The sequence below is a fragment of the Amphiura filiformis genome, chromosome 15 (assembly GCF_039555335.1).
Source record: "Amphiura filiformis chromosome 15, Afil_fr2py, whole genome shotgun sequence".
NCBI lineage: Eukaryota > Metazoa > Echinodermata > Ophiuroidea > Amphilepidida > Amphiuridae > Amphiura > Amphiura filiformis.
This window is the reverse complement of record NC_092642.1, coordinates 16,624,840-16,650,710: the sequence shown is the minus strand read 5'-3', so window position 1 is coordinate 16,650,710 and position 25,871 is coordinate 16,624,840. Positions and strand designations below refer to the sequence as shown.

General features: G+C 36.5%; 1 protein-coding gene across 1 annotated transcript; it reads right to left on the bottom strand.

Moving 5' to 3' along the window:
* Positions 1-6,272: 6,272 nt before the first annotated feature.
* Positions 6,273-25,486, bottom strand: LOC140170743 (uncharacterized). The gene is made up of 11 exons (XM_072193972.1): positions 25,376-25,486; positions 17,873-17,951; positions 17,165-17,331; positions 16,147-16,269; positions 14,631-14,709; positions 12,950-13,063; positions 12,021-12,149; positions 10,896-11,051; positions 10,214-10,360; positions 8,103-8,282; positions 6,273-7,538 (listed from the first exon to the last, which is right to left on the bottom strand). Exons 1-11 carry the CDS (start codon positions 25,484-25,486, stop codon positions 6,415-6,417), a joined length of 2,409 nt encoding a protein of 802 aa, XP_072050073.1. The 3' UTR covers positions 6,273-6,414.
* Positions 25,487-25,871: the final 385 nt, after the last annotated feature.

Below are 25,871 nucleotides of genomic sequence, written 5' to 3'. Positions count from 1 at the left end.
CGCAAGCTTTGAGAATATTTTTGGCCTAATCAGCATACTTGGATGTAACATGCTTTAAAATGCTTGTATTTGGACTGCAATTTTTACTACATTTTTGGAGCATTTTACTCAGAAAGTAAGTGCAAGTGTGCAATGTTGATGGTCCATAGGGGGCTGTGCATTTGCCATCAGTGAAAGCTAAAAATGTACTTGCGTTATAATAGATAATTTGGGAGTGAACAGAGGAAAGAAATAGTGTAAGTAAGAAGTGGCATGGAAAATACATTGCAAAATACACCAGACACAAAAAGAAACTCGTCAGTTATATTCATCCTTGCTGTTCAATAACTTGATAATTTTGGATTATTCTGAAACATACATTTTGTTAATTGGACTTTGCTTGCTCATTTGACACCCTGTTCATGAAAAACGAACAAGAATTGCCCAAGATATGCGCCTCCACAGCCTCAAACCCCAAAATCAAAAGTTGCATTTTCAATGGGAATGCATCGTTGTATTGCACACAGGCACCACAGGCCAATCAATAAAGCACACAGTGTAACAGGCACAATTGAATCGTTAAAATTGCAACTTTTCATTTTGGGGTTTGAGAGTTTGGAGGCACATATCTTGGTCAATTCTTGCTCAATGTTCACGAACAGGGTGTCAAATGAGAAAGAAAAGTCCAATTAACAAAATGTATATTTCAGAATAATCCAAAATTATCAAGTTATTGAACAGCAAGGATGAATATAACTGACGAAGTTTTTTTGTGCCTGGTGTATGTATATCATGTTAAAGGAGTATTTTGTGATCCTAGCATCCTCTTTTTATGACATTTTTTAGTAGATATCCATGAAAAAAGCTTATTTCCAAAATTTTAGTTGATTCCGATTTTATGTGTGCGAGTTATGCATGTTCATGTGTATTACACTGCTCCATAGGCCACTATGTGTAATTTCATTCTGGTACACCAGAATGTAATTCAAATTTTATGATTATTTTTGTTAAACAAATTAATTTTCAAAAAAAATTTTGTACATAAACATTATGTACCCAGATCTTTCCTGTGGTATAAAAATCTCAACTTTTTTTAGAGAAAAGTGGGGGATGAGGCTATGGATCACAAAATGCCCCTTTAATGCCAGAAAGTTGCATGCGCAATACCTGTCTTTTGTCATTTAAAATGTGCACCTCTGTTTTAAGCTGCCATGACAGTAGTCTGAGTTGAGATGCTTCCAGGAGCAACTTTCATCACCTGATGAACAATTTCAAAACCCAATGCCACATGAGATGAATATTTGTCAAGTTTTTGGATTTATCTGCAAAATGCAGTTTCAAAATCTAGAAATGAGGCAGCCATTTGCACATACAACTTTTTTGCACTCCCATGTGAGTTGTCATTTCCAAACTATCACTGTGGACCACACATGGCCTCAATCTAGTGGCATAGTTCAGTATTAAACAATCATAGAGCAGCAAAATTTGACCTCAAGTTGCAGAGTATGAGTTTTTGTATTCAAATTTTCAAAGGTCATTCAATGAATGTACAAATGTAATGGGGTTAAAGAACTGTGCCATGATAGATGAGCATGTTGTGGATCCTAGTGTATGAGGGAGCATATCACCACTGTTTACGGGTTCATCCTCTCATTTTGGTGAAAATATGTATTTGGTTCTTTTTATATTTGCTATATACAATGTACTACACAGGGTGTCAATACTAACTGCAATCAGATCTAAATCATGAAAAGAAATAAGTAGTGTTGTGTAAATGATTTTTCAAGAATTTTAATTTCATGTAAACATATGGTAAAGAAATCATCAAAATAATCGTTAAAAATTACCAATCACCTATATGCATGATACAATTGCGACTCATTTGATCAAAACATAACAATTGTCTTCAATAAATGTACATAATGATATGTTCATGAAAGTTCATCTGTGTTGGTATAAATCATGATTTCAAATAAATAAATAAATCATGACATTTGGATATCTTTAGATTTAACCAAGTTAAAGATCTCCTTTTATACTTCAGATTTAAATTGATGTCAATGCTGAATTCCAGTTGAAAGCCATATGCCACCATAGAAGACACAACTTAATCTTCCACTTAGGGAGTGTAGATGGCATATGAATTCACCCATTTAGGTAACCCCATTTTGAAATCCACACCACCTGTTTGGGAGATTAACCCTAATCGCCTAAGGGCTTTTTGGCGACGGGAAGGGAAAGAAGGAAAGAATAAAGAGAGAAAAGAAAGAAGTTGTTTGCTCTGGGTGGGATTCGAACCTGGGACCCCTCGCATGCCAAGCACTCGAACGGCGACACCTTGTTACGGGTCTTGGGCTTCGCAGGCCAGCGAAACCGTGCCTATATATCACTTAGGGCAATTGCGTCATCACACCACGTGGGATGCACGCATGAACAGGGCATATATCAAGTAGTATTTTGTAGTATACAGGAGGGTTAAGGAAGCCTATACTGAGTTTCGATAGTGGTAACCTAACCCTAACCGCCTAAGGGCTTTTTGGCGACGGGAAGGGAAAGAAGGAAAGAATAAAGAGAGAAAAGAAAGGAAGAAGTTGTTTGCTCTGGGTGGGATTCGAACCCGGGACCCCTTGCATGCCAAGCACTCGGTCGGCGACACCTTGCCACGGGTCTTGGGCTTCGCAGGCCAGCGAAACTGTGCCTATATATCACTTAGGGCGACTGTGTCATCATACCACGTGGGATGCACTCACGAACAGCGCATATATCAAGTGTATTTTGTAGTATACAGGAGGGTTAGGGTTAAGTTGACATCTTCCATAAGGAGTGTATGGAAGCTTATGGATTTCAACAGGAATAGCCCAGGGCCATGCCTGCTAATTAAAAAATGTCTTATATTTTTATTATGTTAAGTAAAATTCTGAAATATAATGTTTTAATTATAGATAACAAGAAAGTTTTATTGATACTAAATGATATGAAGGTCATTCAAAGGTTTTGCCTGTAAAGCTCAGAAATTTAGCTCTGTTAATGAATCATGTGATAAGAATGTAAACTATTTGTTATTTTAATTAAAGTGCACTTAATAAAACTTTTCACTGTGAATATAATACTGCAATCTTGGTAGAAACATACTTTATCATTAATGCAAAATTGAGATGAAAAATTGATATTTATATTTTCATTATGTCACTATTTTTAAAAACAAAAGGTTGTCTTTGATATGCCTCTTTAGAGATCTGTCAAACTTGAAGTTTTATTTGCCTCTGGACCGCCCACCACATTTAACACATCCAAAATGGTGGTATTCAGAGTGATACTGTAAATGTGTGTACATCTATACATCACATTTAACGATAAAACTGTGCTTAAATGCATCAAAAGTGTGGTATGTGATATGTATCTTAAGCCCAGAATTTTATGGGGGCATTGCCCTCCAAACCCATGAAGTAGACTTTACTTCATCAATAGTACAATCAGCAGTAGGCCTAGATATATTTACTTCATCAATGCCAGTATCAGTAGTAGGTAGTAGGTAGTTACTTCATCAGTGCCAATATCAGCATAGGTATGGTTTCTTCATCAATACCACTTTTAACAATAGATGGGTACTTCATCGATACCACTATCAGTAAAACAGATAGTTACTTCAACAATACTACTATCAGCAGTAGATATGAAGGGTATCAAAAACTTTTTGATACCCCTCGTATCTACTGCTGATAGTGGTAGATATCGCTATCAGCAGAAGAAATCCCTTCTTCAATAGCAGTATCGGCAGCAGATATCCACAGGAAATAAAACCCAACATAATATAAGCAATAAAAAATGAAAATGTTAACAAATAAACGATGTGACGTAAAAAGAAAAAGCATACTTGGTTCTAGCCCTGCTACAAGTTTTTGATGTCTTTTTTCTTATGTATTTTATTGTTTTTTACTACATATTTTTACCTTTATCTTTGTTTCAAATTCGCCGCCTTTGGCCCCATGGACCAGATCATGTCACATATGTCATATGTTCAGTAATTCTTCCCATTTTAGTGATTGCTCTTATTTACTCTGCTATCAAAAATAAATACCAATTATCAACATAGCGACTTTGTCAGTATACATAGACCCTGTCAGTACATATGTCTTGGAAGTAAATGGAAAAAAAAGCAAGGCGGTTTGCTTTTTTTTCTTTTAAATCCCTTGTTGCAATTCATTTATGGATAAAATACAACTTTTAAAACTCATTAAACTAAATTTCTGCTTATTGGATCAAAGCAAAAACTAAAGTTTCTGTACAACACATACATGTAGGTGAATCAACTGTTCCACCAGTTCAGGAATCTAGGTGTAATGTTAGACACATCTATGACACTACAGCCTTGGCGGAAATTTGTTCCCACACCAGCACATGCTGGTGTTAAAATAAAGCAATCGCCAGAGCTAAATATGTCACAGTACCGCATTATCTTTGTAAAATAGTTTCAAAATTGCATGCACACTCAATTTAGACCCTCCCCTTCCCCACCCCCATCTGTCAATGTTGGAAGACTGAAATGTAGACATGATGACGATTTTGTCCAAATCAACATTGCAATAGGGGAGCGGGGCAGGATGTTGGCCAATTAACGTTCAGGTGTGGCAACATTTTTCGCCAAGGTTGTAGTTGTACCACCATGTATCATCAATATTTATTGTAATATCATCATCATATTTGCAATCTTGGTCATTTACATGAATATGTTACAAATGAAGTTAAAAAAATGCCAAATTTATTTAAAAAGATACATTTATTGCTTTAAGTCATAATAAGTGACATTGGAAATTCACTATAAAAAGTCATCATTGAAAGGGAGCTCATTCAAACTGACATGGTTATCACGACACACAAAAAGGCTAAAAAAACCTCTAAACTAATGACATCAAGCTAAATATGTATCTTACAACATAGCAAATACAATTGTTACATTCTGAATACTATAATAGTGTCAACATATTTTTTCGCAGTGGCAATGCCAAGGGGGTGGGGAATTCCACCCAGTCAGAACTCTTGCCCCCAATAAAAACCCAAAATTATGAAAATTTCAACTTTTGCCCCCCCCCTGTAAAAAAGTTCTTAGCACTGCCACTGATTTTTTGCCAAAAGTTGTTGGAAACTGCTTATTATTCACAAAATATTAAGCAACATATAGTTGAATTTCAAATATTAGTTTAGTGGCCTGGGATTCTGATACTAGCAAAATCTTTATCAAATGCGAGTGATGAAACAACACACAAATAAACAATAATTATATAAAAGTAAGGGTATATTAGGCATGGACTTCCATATTCCGACCACTAACCACTACATTTTAATGTAATTTAAGAAAAACTTAAATCTGGAGTCAGGGGTGAGTTTGATGATTTTGTCAGGCTTGAGCTATGTACACATTTAAGCTTGTATAAAATTTCAAATGTACAGTCTAAATGTCTAAAGTCTGTTTAATTTCAATCATTATTGTCTTATTAAAACTGGTGAGAATTAGTAATCCCTGCTGAGCTCAAAACAAACATTATTATTTTCTCATCCAAAAAAATAAGAAAATTTAAATTCTATCCATTTTGGCTGTTTCTCACAAAAATGTATGCTTTCCCATCCAAAACTTATTGAGAGCTACCATGGGAGCTGAATAAATATTAGCTTCAGTCACTCGCACCCAGGCCCGTAGCCAAGGGTTACCAATTTGAAAAATGTCTGTTTAATTTCTGTAAAATAAAAATATATAAATCGGCCTTTTTCTTTAAACATTTTGTTTTCTTCAAAAATCCACTTTGTAGCCCCTGCAAATCCTTGCTACGGGCCTGCCTACATTAAGTGATAAAACACAATAAATCAAACTTTTTTTAGAACTATTTCTGCATGTATTTCACATCTCTATTTTCAGTTTGTATATACTACTACATCAATACTAGCATGCACCAGCATGTTGATGTACATTGAATTTCAAGAACCTATAGCATAACATCCTAAACCCTTTAAATGCCCCAGATATATTTTCATCATACATTTTAGTATTGATAAGACTTATAATTCACCATCAGATGTTTTTTCCATGTTGCCCAGTTACTAACAAAGAAATATAGTCACCAATGTCTTACAGAAAGACGCATCCTGCGAAGCTAGCCAGTTTTGAGACATGTGTCCAAGTATAGACACAAAGTCACACCTCTATACAAGACATGTTAAAATGTGACATACCTATGCAAGACACTTGTACACAAGTCATGTTTTCATACAAGAAACTTCAGTTTCAGAAGATGTGTCTTTGAAGCCAGTTTTGAGATAGGACTTGCTGGAGCTTATTTATATCTTTGTGTCTTAGATTGTGTTTTCATTGTTTCTATTACCTAGAGATGTCTTTAAAATGCTGCCAATACACCAGGTTTACAGTGTGCCATGCCTTTCAAGTTATATGATATCTGAGCTTTGTGATGAACCTGCTTGTCCAAGATTCATCAACAGTACAGCAGGAGAATGGTCTTGCATGTGAGGAGGAGGAAAGTAGTGATACATCTGACCATTTTGGTTTTCAGTTTGGCCGCTTTGGGCTCCAGCAGGTGATCCAATACCATGCGCAATTAAAGGCTGGCTTGAATGGTTGACGGACGAATGCTGTGGATCAAGACTTATTACCTTTTTTCCTTTTGATCTCACAAAACTTGGTTGCTCTATGGTTTGCGTATCTCCTTGGATAATCAGCGGAATTTGTTCAGGTGAGGGTTGCACTGCGGATGATTCATGAGGCTGTAATTGTGGCACATGCCACAAATCTTGTTGCAGGTTATCTTCTTCAAGTATTGTGTATCCGTTGGTCTTTGTGATGTTACGAGATGCTTGACGATTTTGCTCATTTTCACTTGTTTCCTCATTACCATATTGGCTATGTTCTGCTTTTTTGTTGCTTTGATCTACTGTCATCAACCTGTTTTCAATAACTGCATGCATGAACATATCAGAATTATCGGACATAGACTGGTTGAGTGTCAGAGCAGTCCCATAACCCATATCTGTTGCTTCGTTCAAAGTGCCTTCAAGAAGAGCTGGTAAACTTGGTAGTTCAGTTTCAAATTCAAGTCTATCAACATCATGATCATGCAAATAAGAGCACAAATTTGTCATTTCACCATGGAGCTCATACAGTGGTACACAATCTGGTCTTGTTTCGAGAAGGGCACATATTGGTGTATATTTCATACGCGCTACAATCCACTTCTTGTTTGCATTGTGGCAACTTCTGCAAGACTCTATCATTGTTTTGTAACCCACGGAATACATGTCATCTTCGTTATTCAGGATTTGGGAGCTTTCTTGACCTTCTTCAGACCAAATAAAGATGACCTTATTGGCATTCTTAAGATTATCAGTTACCCAAGCGCCTGCGTCAATAATGATGGTTGTTGAAAACATATCGAGCAGCACTTCACATTGACATCTTGTCTGTAGAAAAGTTGCAAATGCTCGAATGACCTTCTTGTGAAATTCGTAGTATGGCTTGTAGAGAATTAGAACGGTGGGTTTCTGCGTTCTGTTGTCTGTTATAGGAAAATAAAAAGTTATTACAAAAACTTTTATTGATATGTTACTTTTTTAATAAAGATGTATTTTTGTATTTTAAAGAAATGTTTGGTGATTATTCAATCAAGTTTCACTTTTGCTACTAATTTGTAAAAAAATATGGAGACAAATAAAATAAAATTTTGCTATATTCATATCCAGCGGGAGGTGGTGTTTCTTTCACTGCCGGCCCCACCTTGAGGGAGTCTTGATTATAAGAGGTCCAAAACTCCCCAAGACCGGTGGCAATCAACTGATGATCCCGCTGGTGAAAGCACACAACAATTTCCATCTGTGGTCTTTGTGTATATTTAACACATGAGACAAATACAATAAAATTTTGCTATATTCATTTGGACAAATATAAGTAAACAATACTAATCCAATGGTACGACCAGGAATTCATTCTTGAGAGGTAAAGTGCAATTGAGGGATTAGGAAATTTGCCTAAAACTTGGTATTTTTTGCACCAAATATTGGTAATTTTGTTTTGATTTGATAGGGGGTTGCAACTGGGGAAATAGCCCAAGATTTGAACTTACAATTTGGAGTGCAATGTACGATATCTGTGTTGTCGTCCAAGAAGTCTGGGTGGTTGGGACATACAAGTTTCTTGCTTCTAAGCCATGTTACTAGAATTATAACGACCGCTGTAGTAAGGCCAGCCAGTGTCCCTAGAACCACTGCTGCAATAATTGCTGAAGTCAAGGTGGGATCAGTGGCTGAAAAAATAAAGGAAAATATTAATTATTAGGATAGTCAAAGGTCCTCTGTAATATTTTGCCAATAACTATACCACCGTAATATTTATGAGCAATCAGAAGCCACTGCCTAATATTTGTGGCTCTGGAGCCACAGTTGCTCTAGTATATGGTAGTTTGATCAGAAAATAGATTTTGTCAGCATTGACTGCTTGCATGGGTATGTTATCCATGGTTTCCAAATAACAGCCAGGCTCACTTGAACCAGAATAAAAAGGCATAATTATGTACTTTAATTAATCATATTTATGTTAAACATCAGGCTTTGTTTTTTTATATTGCTTGCACCCTATCATTTGCACAGTTTATTAACACATTGAATTTTGATTTTGATGATTGTTCCAAAACTTTGATAGAATTTAGGGTGTTCTGCTATAGTTTAAGGGGTGGGGTATGAACGTTTGGACAGTATTTATTGTGGGACATTAGAGCACATCAGACATATCGAATTGCATTCTGAAAACAAAGAATGTCCTTCTGATATCAAATAATTTTGATTTTTATGAAATTCGCAATGCAATACACATTTTATGGCAAATGATTAAAAATTGATATTTTTGATATTTATCAGTACTCGAAGTAAACTTTATAAATCTGATGATGTATACTTAAAGTGTATGTAGGTGGGATGAAAAGCCAACGATCAATTGAAAATTTTGACCTTTCGTATTGAAGATATGGATTTTTTATCCCAAAACACCAAAAAAATTAAGTCTTTTGGGGGAAAAAATCCACATCTTCAATATGAAAGGTCAAAGTTTTCAATTGATCGTCGGCTTTTCCTCCCAGCTACATACACTTTAAGAATATGTCATTAGATTTATAAAATTTACTTCGAGGACTGTTATATATCAAAAATGTGAAAAATATCAAATTTTAATAATTTGTCATAAAATTTGTATTATATCACAAATTTCAAAAAAATGAAAATTAAATATCAGAAAGACATTCTTCATATTCAGAATGCAATTTGATATGTCTGATGTGCTGTCATGTCCCACAAAAAATACTGTCAAAATGCTCAAAACGCTCATTCCAGATCCCTTAAAGCCATATTATAACATTTGCTGTTGAGGACGCCCTCACTGATTTTTTAAAATTCATTTTTTACACAATTATATTGTACGTTATTAAACCAATATACTCTGCAAAAATCAAGACTCTAGGTGCTGTAGTTTTGTCAAAATCCGATATTTTGAATAAAGCGCCGGAACCGGCGTCTTATTATTACGATGGAATTATTAGTCGAACGCATACACGATGTTCATAGCACACAGTGGGGGCAGCGGGGACGGTGATCTACACAACAAAGGGTCGTACCATAACATGACCGAAGGAGTGAGTACGTATTGGAGACATCTGGCGCTGGTAGCAAATTCCAATTTTCTTTGCTTTGACGTAGTTGTTCGGCTCAAAAATAAAGGGATATATCTGACAGTAAAACTAACATTTTATGTCAAAGAAATGCTAATCTATTTTATTTGAAAATGTTATATGGCTTTAACACATTGAATTTTGATTTTGATGATTGTTCCAAAACTTTAGGGTGTTCTGCTATGGTTTAAGCATATTACATGTTTATGAACAACATCTTTTGGGTAAAAAGAAGGGAAAAGCTTAAAGCATTGCCTTTCTTTTGACCCAAAAGGTGACAAAACTTGTACACTTAATTGTTGGGAGTGGCCTTCTGTTCCTTGTTCTTTATCTTCAAATCTGTTTCTCACTTCTCTTTCCATGTAGGCTCAAACCAGCATGCTATATGCTTTTTAGCCTGGTCTGAGCATACATTTTGTTTGAGCCTGCATGGTCCAAGTGTGTCTCCACACAGAGTGACCTTTAAAACTAACAAACAAACAAACAAACACATCCCTGTGTAACATGCTGTATCTTACCTACACATGTCTGGTCTTCATCCGCAGTAGATAATTGATAGCCTTGTGTGCATGTACACCTGTATTCAAGTTGTTTGTTACTATCAGGGGGCATATAAATAGTGCATGTTCCGTTTGGCCCGCATGGGTTACCGTAACATGGATCCTCTGAGGAAAACAATGTTTAACAATATGCAAGATGTATAAAAACATTTGACTAAGAAAGGAAACAAGAAATATGTAAGATATTTAAATAAGAAACAATTTTTTTTGTGGCCTTCGAATTAGGGGTATATCCCTGGGGCATGTTAGGCCACCTTAATTCAAACCTGAGTCTCAAAGCTTGTGAGAAATTGAACACTTAATGCGGAATGTATTTTTTTAATTTTTTTTTATGTGTCAGTACAGGCTTTGGGACAAGCATTTTGTACAAAAAGTATCCATGTCTGTTGCAAACGTTGGAATTGTAGACAAATAAAGTCACTGCTACAAAATCATTCTTCTCTGTGTTGAAAACTTTAAATCAAATAGCAATTTTGAATTTTGTTTTTTCCTCTTTGTTTAAAAAAAAAGACAAAAAAAATATGAATTTCTTGATTTTCAAAGAGGATTACACGAACGATTTTACTAACGCGGGTGGTAGGTTTAAGACTCAGGATTTAATTAAGGTGACCTTTAATATTGTTGAATTATTCTATCTTACCTACACATGTCTTTCCATCATCCATTTCTATTACCATATAACCTTGTGTGCACGTACACTGGTAACCAAGAATTTGTTTCGAATCAGCAGGTGTATAAATGGAAGTTATATTGCATGTTCCGTTTGGCCCACATGGGTTACCGTAACATGGATTCTCTGAGGAAAACAGAACAGTAGACAAAGATGTGCTATGAAAATAAAGTATAAGATGGAAAATACATATCTAAGAGAAACACATATTCAAGGCCAATCAAAACTAAAATAGAAGATTTTTTTACGTAAAGTACGTAAAAGCTATCTTATTAGCATATAGCCCTAGATGTACTGGGCCTTTTTAGCTTTTTTTTAGTTACTGAAACAAAATGTGTCCTAAAACAAGAAAAATTTGGCTAAACACACACACACCCGTCCACACAAATTCCTGCTCAAAACAACTATAAGCCTAGCACATAGCTTATTTGCAAAATTAAGGCCATGCAAAGTCAATTCTGAGTTTCCCGTCACATATTTTCAGAAAACAAACAAGTTAAAAGGGCATTTCGTGATCCACAGCCTCATACCCCCACTTTTCTCAAAAAAAGTTGAGATTTTTATATCACTGAAAACCTCTGGCTACATAATGTTTATGTACAAAATATTTCTTGCAGATTAATTCGTTTAGCAAAGATATCGTGAAATTTGAATTTCGTTCTGGTGCACCAGAACAAAATTACAACGCATTGTCTATGGAGCAGTGTAATACACATAAATCATGCATAACTCGCAAACGCAAAATCGGAATCAACTGAAATTTTGGGAATAGGTCTTTTTCGTGGATATCTAATGAAAAATGACATAAATAGAGGATGCTAGGATCACGAAATATTCCTTTAACTTTTTCATTATTCATTATTTTCCCAATTTTGATTATCAGTCAAAATACAGAATTAAACACAGTCTTCTATGTGCCAATTTATCCAATAAAGAAAGGAGATTAAGCGAATTCAGACAAAACAAAAAAGTGCAAAAATTTGACAATGTTTTATGGTATAGCTTTAAAGGCCTTTGTATCAAAATCAGGTGTACCAACATATTCCTTTTGGCAGGAACAGGTCACATACGTTATCATTAACTTATCAGTCTTACCTACACATGTCTTCTCTATCTCTACATAACCCTCATCACACAGACACCAGTAGTTAAGAAGGGATCCTGCCTCTTCAGTAACAGAACATGTTCCATTAGGTCCACAAGGTTCATTTAAACATGGATCCTCTGAAGTGAATAAAAAGCAAAAAAATTATTTGATTCATTATGAAACATTCATTGCAGTTTTAATAACTTCATGGGGGAATTTGTAAAATCTGAAATGTGATACTAGCCTATGTGTGATTTAGTAAAATGTTGAGATTTCTATCATAATAATTAATATCCTAATGTGGTCGAGTACATTCCCCCTCCTATATATTTTGACCGACCCCAACCCCTTCAGGACTATACATGCGCGTATTTGGGGGGCTTTGGGGCACCAGCCCCGGGGTCAAAGTAGGCGGCAAAAACAAAGGGGCGGAAGAAGAAGGGCGGCAAAAACAGGGGCGGCAAAAATGAAGGGCGGCAAAACGAATTAGCAAAGAAAAAAGGGCGTAAAAAATTGAAAAAGGCGTAAAAAAATTGAAAAAGGTTGCTTTTAGGGCGCTAGCGCCTAAAATTTTTTTTTTTTTTTTTTTGCTCTTCACTTTTTCAAACGACCGTGAAAAAAATTGGGTCAACCTTTTCGGGCTAGTATTAAGGAAGGGGCGGCAAAATTGTTTCTTCTTCAGCCCCCCGGGGTTGGGGTGGCCACAGTACGCCACTGCTATACCAGGCAGAGGAGTCACTAGCATTTTTGTCTTTGACATTGGGGATTAAAAGTGATGGGGAGGAAAAAAGTATCTAATATTTGCTTTAAATTTGGCAGTTTTCCCCTCAAGTATCTGCAATTTATCACCCCAACACACATACACACACACACCCCCCCCCCCCCACATCCCCACACCCATCCACCACCCACATCCCCACCAGCAGCCTGTTCCTACCTTCACAGTGTCCATCTATGGGTATATATCCTGATTGGCATGAGCAGTTATATGTGTCTTCGATTGGTGTGCAGTCAGCATGGTCATCACATGGGTTACTGTTACATGGATTTGCTGTGAAAAGAGATAATAATATACAAAAAATTGTTTTTTTTATAAAATGTTTGTCTCATTTTGCCCAAAAGTTTTGTCATGTTAGCTTTGTCATGTTAGCTTTGTCATGTTAGCTTTGTCATGTTAGCTTTGTCATGTTAGCTTTGTCATGTTAGCTTTGTCATGTTAGCTTTGTCATGTTAGCTTTGTCATGTAAGCTTTGTCATGTTAGCTTTTTTCATGTTATAGCTTTGTCATGTTAGCTTTGTCATGTTAGCTTTGTCATGTTAGCTTTTTTCATGTTAGTTTTGTCATGTTAGCTTTGTCATGTAAGCTTTGTCATGTTAGCTTTGTCATGTAAGCTTTGTCATGTTAGCTTTATCATGTTAGCTTTTTTCATGTTAGTTTTGTCATGTTAGCTTTGTCATGTTAGCTTTGTCATGTTAGCTTTGTCATGTTAGCTTTTTTCATGTTAGTTTTGTCATGTTAGCTTTGTCATGTTATCTTTGTCATGTTAGCTTTGTCATGTTAGCTTTGTCATGTAAGCTTTGTGATGTTAGCTTTTTTCATGTTAGCTTTGTCATGTTAGCTTTGTTATGTTAGCTTTGTGATGTTAGCTTTGTCATGTTAGCTTTGTCATGTTAGCTTTGTCATGTTAGCTTTGTGATGTTAGCTTTTTTCATGTTAGCTTTGTCATGTTAGCTTTGTCATGTTAGCTTTGTCATGTTAGCTTTGTCATTTAACTTTTTTCATGTTAGCTTTGTCATGTTAGCTTTGTCATGTAAGCTTTGTCATGTTAGCTTTTTTCATGTTAGCTTTGTCATGTTAGCTTTGTCATGTTAGCTTTTTTCATGTTAGCTTTGTCATGTTAGCTTTGTCATGTTAGCTTTGTCATGTTAGCTTTGTCATGTTAGCTCTGTCATGTTAGCTTTTTTCATGTTAGCTTTGCCGTACATTATGCTCTTCTGATAATTAACAAGGGTGATTCTCGGACCGCAAAATGCTAGATCCTGGGGCTTGTACCAGCTTTCACAATTCTTTAAAAAATGTATAAGACCATGGAATGCCTTTAATTACAAAATATGCCGGTATATGAATGTACCCCTTTATGACCAAAATGACAAAGTACCCATTTAAGACCACAAAATGTAGAATGTCCCTTTAATAAAATAATATAATATGAATGGCCCTTTCACACCACTAAATTTGTATGTTTTAGCATTTCAGATGCTGAAAGGTGTACTAAACCACCCCATTTTATGGAAAACATTTAAGTGTTGAGTTACATAAAGTGTATGGAAAAACGTTTAATAACATTCAAAAACATTTTTTGAAAATTTGCTGCAAAACATTCTAACATGTGTTATTTAAATGTTGACTAAATATTTAGCAAAAATGTTTGCCAAAACAATAACATTTTGACAACATTTTTAAACTGTTGTAGTTTTTTTTTCATATAAAATATTTGAAACAGTTTTTATGACTTTATAATTATAACCCAACAATTAAATGTTATTAGGCCTACTACACTTTGGCCAAAACCAAAACACGTTTGTAACATTAAAAACATTTTGGGTATTGTACTTACAAATAACTGTAATTTTTGGCCCATCTGCGGCTGTACATTGTAAACCACTACACTCACATTCAGTTGGATTAGGTTTCAACTGTCAAAATAACAAATTAGAAATAATAAAAAGCTATATTTTACATGTTCTATGACATATTTTTCTGTTTGCACTGTCCTCTGTTTGCTAGCTCCCTAAGTTTTTTGCTGAATTAACCATGAAATGGGCTCAGCCTATAGTCCCCTTACTTTACTTCCTTACTTTGTTACTTCCTTCCTTACCATGCTTACAGGGGCGTAAATCCATTCTTGAAAGTGGGGGGGGGGGGCACAATGAAAATTATTAGTCATTGATACTTCGGCGCGACAGCGCTGCACGTCGCGCCCTCGCGAAGTAGGGGGGTGTCTGAGGGGGGATGTGGCCCCCTGAGAAGTAAGAAACTTTTGCAAAATGAAGACCTAATTGAAACCATTTGGTGGACCATTTTGACACTATTATTGTGTAAAATTTTAGCTTGAAACAGCTGAAAAATTGTGAAATGACGGCCTAACTTGTGGACAAGTCTTCACTAAAACAGAAGCGAAAACGATCACTTGTTTATGTATTATATGCCGGGGGTGTCTGAGTGGGGATGTTCCGCGCTCAGACGTTGGAAAATTTTGCAAAATGAAGTTTCAATTGAAGTCATTTGGTGCATAATTTTTACACTGTTATCATAAAAACAAACAAAAACGGGACCGAACTCAATTTGCAAAATTTTATTTAAGATTTGAGATTCGGAATTATTACTAAAGCATGCATGGATTGATGTTGAAGTCAGCATTGAGTCCGTCTTAAAACTGACTTTGGTGATAAAATGTGACGGGCCCTGCATATCGACGGGCCCGCAGTACAGGCTTTTGGGCCGAGGACCCGCCTTCAAGCAATTTGCCCAAAATAATCACAGGCCTATAATATCATTACGATCGACCCGGCTGTGTGGATTTTTAGGTATGGGCAGTGTCCAGTGATGGGCCTACTCAATTACGTGCAATTTAACATTTTTTCTCCTTTTCTCCCTTTCTCTTCTCTCCTTTCCCATTTGGGGGGTTGGGGTCCAAAATGTGGGGGGGGCATTTGATATTGTGTCCCCTCCACTTTGAAAAGTGAGGGGGACGTGTCCCCATGTCCCCCACCCGATTTACGCCCTTGCGTGCTAACCTTTTGGTCTTAAACTGACTTTTCCTGAAGCATGCATAATGATGCTGTTATACTGGTTAGGCCAAAATAAAATTCAACTTCTGAATTCAACAAATTAAATGCCCGCGGGAACATGAGACAAATCTTTTTTTTTTTTGAAATTGTAATTATATGTACACGCCCCAGCACCCACAGCCCCATCAACCCCCACCACCCCACATATTATACACGCATCACACCACACCGTACATAAGCCCATACATCCACGAGGGAGAGGGGGTGCTAGAGTCACAAGAGAGGGGGAGTGGGGAAGGAGAGAGGGGTGAATGATAGGGAGATAATGAAAACAAGTTTTACCCTTGGTTGATATTCTCCAGGGTCTACATTACTAAATGTCCAACTCGTCAAATCCATTGTTGCTCCATTGCAGAACCCTGGTGTAATTTCCTGAAAATTCTGTGAGATAAAATATTGCGATATCTATCAATAGAATTTTGCAACCAGTATAAATGGTTATAATATATTGTTGTTTAAAAGTCAAAATGATCAGAGCGTAGGCCTTTATGTTTATGCCTAGTACCGACAAACAGAGCATCAGGTGCAAGCAAATTATATGCCTAAACTTTATCTTGCTCTTTTAGGATTTTGACCCGATTTCTTTGGTTATAAATTATAATCTATGAGGAAATTTCTGGAAATTATACTCTAAGCATGTTTTAAATAGATTAATTGAGTAGGCAAATCATACTGATCAATATGCCTTTTCTTTGAAGCAAATCGGGCACTAGTACCATGAGTACGGTTTTCATAATATATCGTATCAATTTATATTTTATTTGTATCGTATTGATTTTATCAATAGGGCCTAATCAATCAAGTTAATGAGCTAAAATGACTGGAAAGGCTCACTACCTTTTTGCCAATATTTTGCTTGCATAAATGTCCAGGGTACTTTTATTTTGCGTTTTGCCTTGAAACTTGGTCAAACACTCAAAGTGTTTTTAATAATGTTCTTATACATTACCGTATATAGTGTCTAGCCGCCTAGACTATTTGCATAATTGATTACCATTAATGCAAATTAGCTCATTACGTAGGGATTTTAGGCTGCTAAATTAAAGGGACGCTAACCGAATATGACGGGACAGGGATATAGAAAGAGGTCCGACTTTAGATGTAGGACTGAGGAAAACCTGCAAGGACGATAATGGATCAAATTAATATGTAAGTATGGATAAAGAATATGTAAGCAAAGGGTGGAATACAATATTTTGGTTAGATTTCTGTAACGTGAAATTTGTTGTTGATTTTTTGTCAAAACTCCCACCCGTGGTAAATATAAGGTCCCTAGGTTCTATCAAACAAACAAACTTACCGGGTCAATCTGTACATCATATTCAGGGCGTCCGTCAATTAAAAGCATCAAATAATACATGTCGAATGCATATTCACAAAGACATGCCATGGCAAAAGTGACTCGGACCGACTTATAATCACCCGATTTCTCCTGAACAGCGAATAGGCATTTAGTGACCCAATCACCTGAAAGGTAAAAGAGCAAATTTGCAAAATAATCTTAGGCCCTATCTTAATTCTTATTCTTACATTTAATCATTTCAATAAAAATCCGAGGTACACACGGGGATATAGCACGGTATTTGGCAAACATAATTTGAACATTTTCTGATTTTTTTTTTCGTCAAAATATTTTAGTCAATTTAATTCGACCAAGAAACGGCTGTTTTAATTCCAAAGGCTACGTCTAAAAACATATCGCCCAAAACGCAAATCTACTCCTTATTCCAGACAAAAAGTAGTGATAGGATTCAAGTGGTGGTCACGAGGGAGGAAATTTACTAAGGCCTTGAACAAGGCTAGTATAGGCTATGCGTTTGCTATATAACTTTAATATTATTTTAATGTTAATTTTGTGTTTTCAGAAAATAGAATGCATACGCTGAAATTAGTTTATACAAAAAAGTCATTGAACTTGAAATACAAAAAAAAAAAAAAAAAAAAAAAAAAAACAACAACAACAACAACACCAAATTAACTTCTTTTACAATAACGTTACCATAATTACCTGAATCACATGCACTGGTCCTGTTTACGCAGCATGTAGTTGTATCACTTGCCACTGGTCCGGCAAAACTTTGACGCTTCTGGATTTTGAATTAAATGAAAAGTATATAACAAAACATTAAAAGTGTAGATTGAAATTATGATCATGTTAAAAGTGCGGTCATTGAATTAGCTATGTCCCCCTTTTTTAAACCATAAAAGACTTAAAATATAAATCTTTTAGACTTATTTTAAATCTTTTAAGTTTGACTTTTAAATCTTTTCCAAGTCAATAGATAAAATCTTTTGGGAAATTTAAAAATTTGAAAGTACGACAAGCTGGAATAAAAATGATAAATACACTCATAATGTGCAATTCATTCAGACAAACATTAATTTCCTTTATTGCAGCTTCATAACACATTTAAAGGACATTCAAACTGATTGTTATTACATTATTAAACTATTGCAATTGTCAAATTTATAAAGTCCTTAGGGATACGTGTTATTTACTGCTGATTGGTGACTTCGTGACAATCTAACGCTGAAGAAGGCATTTTGATGATGGTATATTGATGACTTCGTGACAATGCCTTCATGACACTGATGGAGGCATTGATGACTTAGTGACAATGCTATCTACTGCTGATAGAGGCATTGATGACTTAGTGACAATGCTATCTACTGCTGATGGACGCATTGATGACTTAGTGACAATGCTATCTACTGCTGATGGAGGCATTGATGACTTAGTGACAATGCTATCTTCATTCATTCATTCATTCATATTTTATTTCCATAAAAATCAAAGACATTACAAAATATATATATATATAAACACGGTACATATGGAGGAAAAGGCTGGAAGACCAAAAAGGCCTGAAGTTAGCCTTTCCTGAAATCAAATGAAATTAACAAAATAAATCAACATTACATAACATAACCAAAAGACAAGGGAAGGGGAGGGGGGGGTGCTCACGGAAAAGATTAATTATATTTAGAGATCAATTTTGTTTTGAATTGATTACGGAAATGTTTAACAGATTTTGAAGCTTTCAGATTTTCATCTAAAGAATTCCAAAGAATGGGACCTCTTGTACGTATGGCATGATCAGAAAAGACTTTCTTATTTTTGGTTAGATTTAGGTCATTTACATATCGTGTCTTGTAGTTATGTATGTCAGAACGTTTGGTAAAATAATTATCAAATGAACAGGGCAGCTCATTTATAGAGTGCCTGTACATGAATGTACCTAATTCTAGTGTGTACATATCTTCAACTTTTAATATGTTATAATTAGCAAACAATGGCTCTGTGTGGTCTCTATAGTGAACGTTTGCCACCGTTCTAATAGCCCATTTTGAATTTTTACAATTTTATTTAGGTAAGTTTTACATGTATTTCCCCATAAAAGTACTCCATAATTCAAATAAGGCAATATTAACGTACAATAAAGTGTAAATAAAATACGACTTGGAACAAAATGTTTCAATTTATTCATGACACCGACATTTCTTGAAATTGTTCTAGATACGCAATCTATGTGACATTTCCAAGTGAGACATTCGTCTATTAGTACACCAAGGAATTTAGTTTGATGCACTCTTTCTAAAGCCGTGTGATCTAGTGTGATTTGCAGGTCTTGATTCATTGATGCCATTTTGGGTGTGCCAAGTATCATGTAATTTGTTTTGGTAGCATTAATTGACAATTTATTAGCTTTAAACCAATTGCTTACTTCCTTTAACTCTTCATTAACAAGGTTTGTCTGGCGTTCTACGTTTTTATGGGAGTATAAAATGGTGGTATCGTCTACAAAAGGACGAATTCGAGTACTTTAGATGCATTAGTTATATCATTAACATAGAGTATAAATAGAAGTGGCCCCAGGATTGAACCTTGTGGAACACCACATATAATATCGTGTGATTCTGATTCATAAGAATTATAATAAACATATTGTTTTCTGTTACTTAGATAATTTCTGAACCATTCTAACACAATACCACGAAAGCCATAGTGTTCTAATTTATGTAAGAGTATGTTATGATCGATTGTATCAAAGGCTTTTGATAAGTCCAGAAATATTCAATAGTTGTTTCGTTTCTTTCAACTGCTGCAGTAACTTTGTCTACCATTTGCTCTATAGCCATAAAGGTGGAATGTTTTGACCGAAAGCCAAATTGTTTGGGGTTAAGGATTTGCTTATTGTCAATGTAATCCGTACATCTGTTAAAACCAACCTTTCAAGAATTTTTGAAAAACACGGTAGGAGAGAAACTGGACGATAGTTTGAGAATGCCTCAGCATCATCTTTTTTGTATAATGGTATGACCTTTGCTATTTTTAATTTATCAGGAACAATCCCAGTAGATATAGAGAAATTAAATATCATATTAAGAGGTTTGGCAATTTCATTACACACTTTTTTAATGATTAGATTGCCAATATTGTCATGGCCTCCACCTTTGTTTATGTCGAATTTATCAATAATTTTTACAATATCGGATTCAACAATAGGCTTCATATACATATTACTGGTCTTGTTTTCACTGAGATAAGCGAAATATTGCTTTCCTGTGTTTTGGATATTTGATGCCATCTACTGCTGATGGAGGCATTGATGATTTAGTGACAATGCTATATCTACTGCTGATGGAGGCATTGATGACTTAGTGACAAGGCTATATCTACTGCTGATGGAGGCATTGATGACTTAGTGACAAGGCTATATCTACTGCTGATGGAGGCATTGATGATTTAGTGACAATGCTATATCTACTGCTGATGGACGCATTGATGACTTAGTGACAATGCTATCTACTGCTGATGGAGGCATTGATGACTTAGTGACAATGCTATCTACTGCTGATGGAGGCATTGATGACTTAGTGACAATGCTATCTACTGCTGATGGAGGCATTGATGACTTAGTGACAATGCTATATCTACTGCTGATGGAGGCATTGATGACTTAGTGACAATGCTATATCTACTGCTGATGGAGGCATTGATGACTTAGTGACAATGCTATCTACTGCTGATGGAGGCATTGATGACTTAGTGACAATGCTATATCTACTGCTGATGGACGCATTGATGATTTAGTGACAATGCTATCTACTGCTGATGGAGGCATTGATGACTTAGTGACAATGCTATCTACTGCTGATGGAGGCATTGATGACTTAGTGGCAATGCTGTCTACTGCTGATGGAGGCATTGATGACTTAGTGACAATGCTATCTACTGCTGATGGAGGCATTGATGACTTAGTGACAATGCTATATCTACTGCTGATGGACGCATTGATGATTTAGTGACAATGCTATCTACTGCTGATGGAGGCATTGATGACTTAGTGACAATGCTATCTACTGCTGATGGAGGCATTGATGACTTAGTGGCAATGCTGTCTACTGCTGATGGAGGCATTGATGACTTAGTGACAATGCTATCTACTGCTGATGGAGGCATTGATGACTTAGTGACAATGCTATCTACTGCTGATGGAGGCATTGATGACTTAGTGACAATGCTATATCTACTGCTGATGGACGCATTGATGATTTAGTGACAATGCTATCTACTGCTGATGGAGGCATTGATGATTTAGTGACAATGCTATATCTACTGCTGATGGAGGCATTGATGACTTAGTGACAATGCTATATCTACTGCTGATGGAGGCATTGATGACTTAGTGGCAATGCTGTCTACTGCTGATGGAGGCATTGATGACTTAGTGACAATGCTATCTACTGCTGATGGAGGCATTGATGACTTAGTGACAATGCTATATCTACTGCTGATGGAGGCATTGATGACTTAGTGACAATGCTATATCTACTGCTGATGGAGGCATTGATGATTTAGTGACAATGCTATCTACTGCTGATGGAGGCATTGATGACTTAGTGACAATGCTGTCTACTGCTGATGGAGGCATTGATGATTTAGTGACAATGCTATCTACTGCTGATGGAGGCATTGATGACTTAGTGGCAATGCTGTCTACTGCTGATAGAGGCATTGATGACTTAGTGACAATGCTATATCTACTGCTGATGGAGGCATTGATGACTTAGTGACAATGCTATCTACTGCTGATGGAGGCATTGATGACTTAGTGACAATGCTATATCTACTGCTGATGGAGGCATTGATGACTTAGTGACAATGCTATCTACTGCTGATGGAGGCATTGATGACTTAGTGACAATGCTATCTACTGCTGATGGAGGCATTGATGACTTAGTGACAATGCTATATCTACTGCTGATGGAGGCATTGATGATTTAGTGACAATGCTATCTACTGCTGATGGAGGCATTGATGATTTAGTGACAATGCTATCTGCTGCTGATGGAGGCATTGATGACTTAGTGACAATGCTATCTACTGCTGATGGAGGCATTGATGACTTAGTGACAATGCTATCTACTGCTGATGGAGGCATTGATGACTTAGTGACAATGCTATCTACTGCTGATGGAGGCATTGATGACTTAGTGACAATGCTATATCTACTGCTGATGGAGGCATTGATGACTTAGTGACAATGCTATCTACTGCTGATGGAGGCATTGATGACTTAGTGACAATGCTATCTACTGCTGATGGAGGCATTAATGACTTAGTGACAATGCTATCTACTGCTGATGGAGGCATTGATGATTTAAGGACAATGCTATCTACTGCTAATGGATAATGGCTAATGATGACTTTAAGGAGTGTTCATAAATACTTTGGTGGGGGGTTACTGGGGTCCAAAAAATTTGGGTCCTAAAAGGGGATCAAAAAATTCAGTCCTTAATAGGGGGGTCAAAAAAATTAGAGGGTAAAATTCCGGGGTAAAATTTACAAGAAGGCATGTACATTCCATAAATGTTTTAACATTTAAATACTTAAAAGTATTCCATTTTAATACTTAAAAGTATTCCATTTTGTAATCTCAAGCTACAAATCAACCAAATGTGCGCACTTTACCATGTTTACAATTTGGATATAAGTTCCGTGTAACACTATGACTCCAATGAGTAATAACTCCAAACGGTATTTTTAGCTAATGAGTTAATGACCATAGGGGTAGATCCTGGGGGATCCCCCCCCCCCCCCCACCCAATATTTTGATAGGGGGATGGTCCATACAATCATCCCCCAATGTTGATGCCTGTATATGGCTTTCTAACCAAAATTAACCCCATATTTGGTCATTTTAAAATAAAAAGTGCCGATTTTTTTGCGCTTCGCGCAAATTCCAGTTTTGTACTATATTTCACCAGTTTAGCTTCAATATGGAAAAAACAATTTGCGCGCTTCGCGCGCATTTGTACCATAAACCTATTTTGTCGGCAAAAGGTGCTGCATTCACTGGACTTCAAGAAATTTAGTCCAACCCCAATGTCTAAAAGAAATCTATGCCACTGTTAATGATGTATATTTTTGGTTTCTTTTTTAGGACATGAAGGGGGGATAAAAAAAATTTTAATCTATAAAAAGGGGGAATAAAAAAATCCACCTTTTTAGGGGGAATCAAATTTTTGACGTCCGAGGTTCTAACTCCCCCCCACAAAGTATTTATGAACACATTAATAGAAAGACCCTTTTTGAGAGCCTGTTTTTGGTGTCTCGGCTCTCACCGAAAGACCCCTAGTTTCGAACTGCTGTCCGCACATCCCCGTCCGTCACTTCTAAAGTCGAGTGCACCCCAGGCTACGGAGAAGTCTAGGGAGATGGGGGATAAATCATTTTGATAAAGAGGGTCCATACAATCATCTCCCCAATGTTGACGCCTGCAAGTGAGTTTCTGACCAAATTAACCCCATATTTAGCCATCCCCAAAAGTGCCAATTTTGTCGCTTTTCGCGCGAATTTGTTCAACTCTCCACCGTTTTAGCTTCAATATATCACAAATTTTCGTGCGCTTCGCGCGCATTTTATCCCAAACTTATTTTGTTGCTAAAAGGTGTTTAGATGACCTATGATGCTATTATGAAAATATCTACGACACTGCATGGGTTAGCGGGTCGCTTTTGCAATTCTGCCTCCACGACAACGAGTTAGCTTCGAGATACCATTTTTAATGACTGGTTGTCATTGAACTCCCGGATTGAACCCCGGGAATTTTTTAAACTTTGTCACTTCCTCTTCCATAGACCAAGGTTTAGCTTAATAACCTTGCATAGACCTAGTGGCCGCGACCGTCGACGTTGCTCGAGCTCGACCAGATAAGACGGAATGGGGTGGGCGGCCTTTTTGCCAACTAATCAGGGAGGTAAATAACATGTTAACTGGGTGGGCATCCAGTAAATTATTTTGCCCACCCAGTAAATTCAACTTGCCCATTGCCCAAAAGTGCCCACCCAGTAAATTATTTTGCCCACAAAAACTGGGCACCATATAATAATTACCATCTAATTTTAAGTACTGCGTTTTTACGTATAGGAGTAATGGTGAGTGACAAATAGTATAAGATTTCTAAATACCCAAAGTGAAATATAATATGGTATATAATTTTTCTTGAAAGTTGCTACATGAATATGCTATGGCAATGTCCACTTCTTACATCAAATCCAAATTGTATGCAAACACAGGTCTACATTTCCGAAAATCCATACGCCTTGATGTCATTAATTATCACTGCCCACCCAGTAAATTATTTTCCATTATTTGAGGGCAAATATAAATTAAATTGCCCACCCAGTAAATTATCCTTATTTACCTCCCTGCAACTAATAATTGTGAATTGTTGACCCAAATTTGTTTTTTGCCCGGGGGCTCAAAACCCCTAAAAAGTATAACAATTTATACACAAATACTGTGATTTTCAGTGTTTTTGTTTTGACTAACTCCCCTTGAAGTAAAGTGAATCCCGCACCTTTGGCGACAGAATAAGTTTATTGTACAAATGCGCGAAAAATGTTGCCATGGGGGTGGGGGGGCTAAATTGATGAAATTTGATTCAAAGGTGGAATAAATGCGCGCAAAGCGCACAACAGTTTGCACGTTTGGGGCTAAAATGGCCAAATATAAGGTTAATTTGGTCAGAAACCCACATACAGGCGTCAACATTGGGGGGGGGGATGATTGTATGGACCACCCTGGCAAAATATTGGGGGAATTTATTGCATATAGCTAGGGGTTGTGGCGCCCGGGGCAAGGATACAGAATGGCGCCCAAACTTGTTGTAACAATATATCTTGCCGACTGAAATTGTTAGTTGTTGACCCCAATAAAAAAAAAATTAACGCACATTATTTTGTAGCAATATTAATCCTTTAATATGGCCAAATTGTGTTTCATTTTCATGCAAACTGACAAAATGGAAGAAGCAAATCGCACATTTTGGCAACACATTATATAGTATGTAGGCATACACACACAATTTTGAATTGTTGACCTAACCAGGTGGATTCGGCGCCCCCTGGGATGGAAATTAACCCCCCCCCCAAGACGGCATCGGACACGTACCCCCACCCCAGCTACGCCACTGTTCCTCCTCAAGCATGACAAAGTACCTACCTGCAATACAAGCGGGGTTTGACCTCCCATATGATTATCCTGCACTGGTCTTCCTGCATCTGTTAGAGTCCATGCCATCAAAACAAACCAGCCTATCCAGATGTGACTCATTTTTAGCTAGGACAGTATATTCCACATAGGTTTAAAACATAATTTGAACTGCAACTTTGCTTTCAAATATCAAACTCAAAACAGATAAAATATTGTTCGCATGCTCTTTTCTAAATAAATTAGCCTCATAAATGTTGTTTCTGTCATTTCAATTGAAGTCTGCATCCATTTTCAAGCTATTTTATAGCCTGAATAAACTCCAGTCTATTGGTGTAACTGCCATATTCTACTGCTAAAACGACTAAGATGAATGCATAATGCTACACAGATGCTCATTATATACGAATACGAAACCATTTGTAATTATTAACTTCTTTATTTGTTCTTTTATGATTTTCTACATATGGGGGAGAGCATTACCACATGCGAAGTTCATATATTGTTA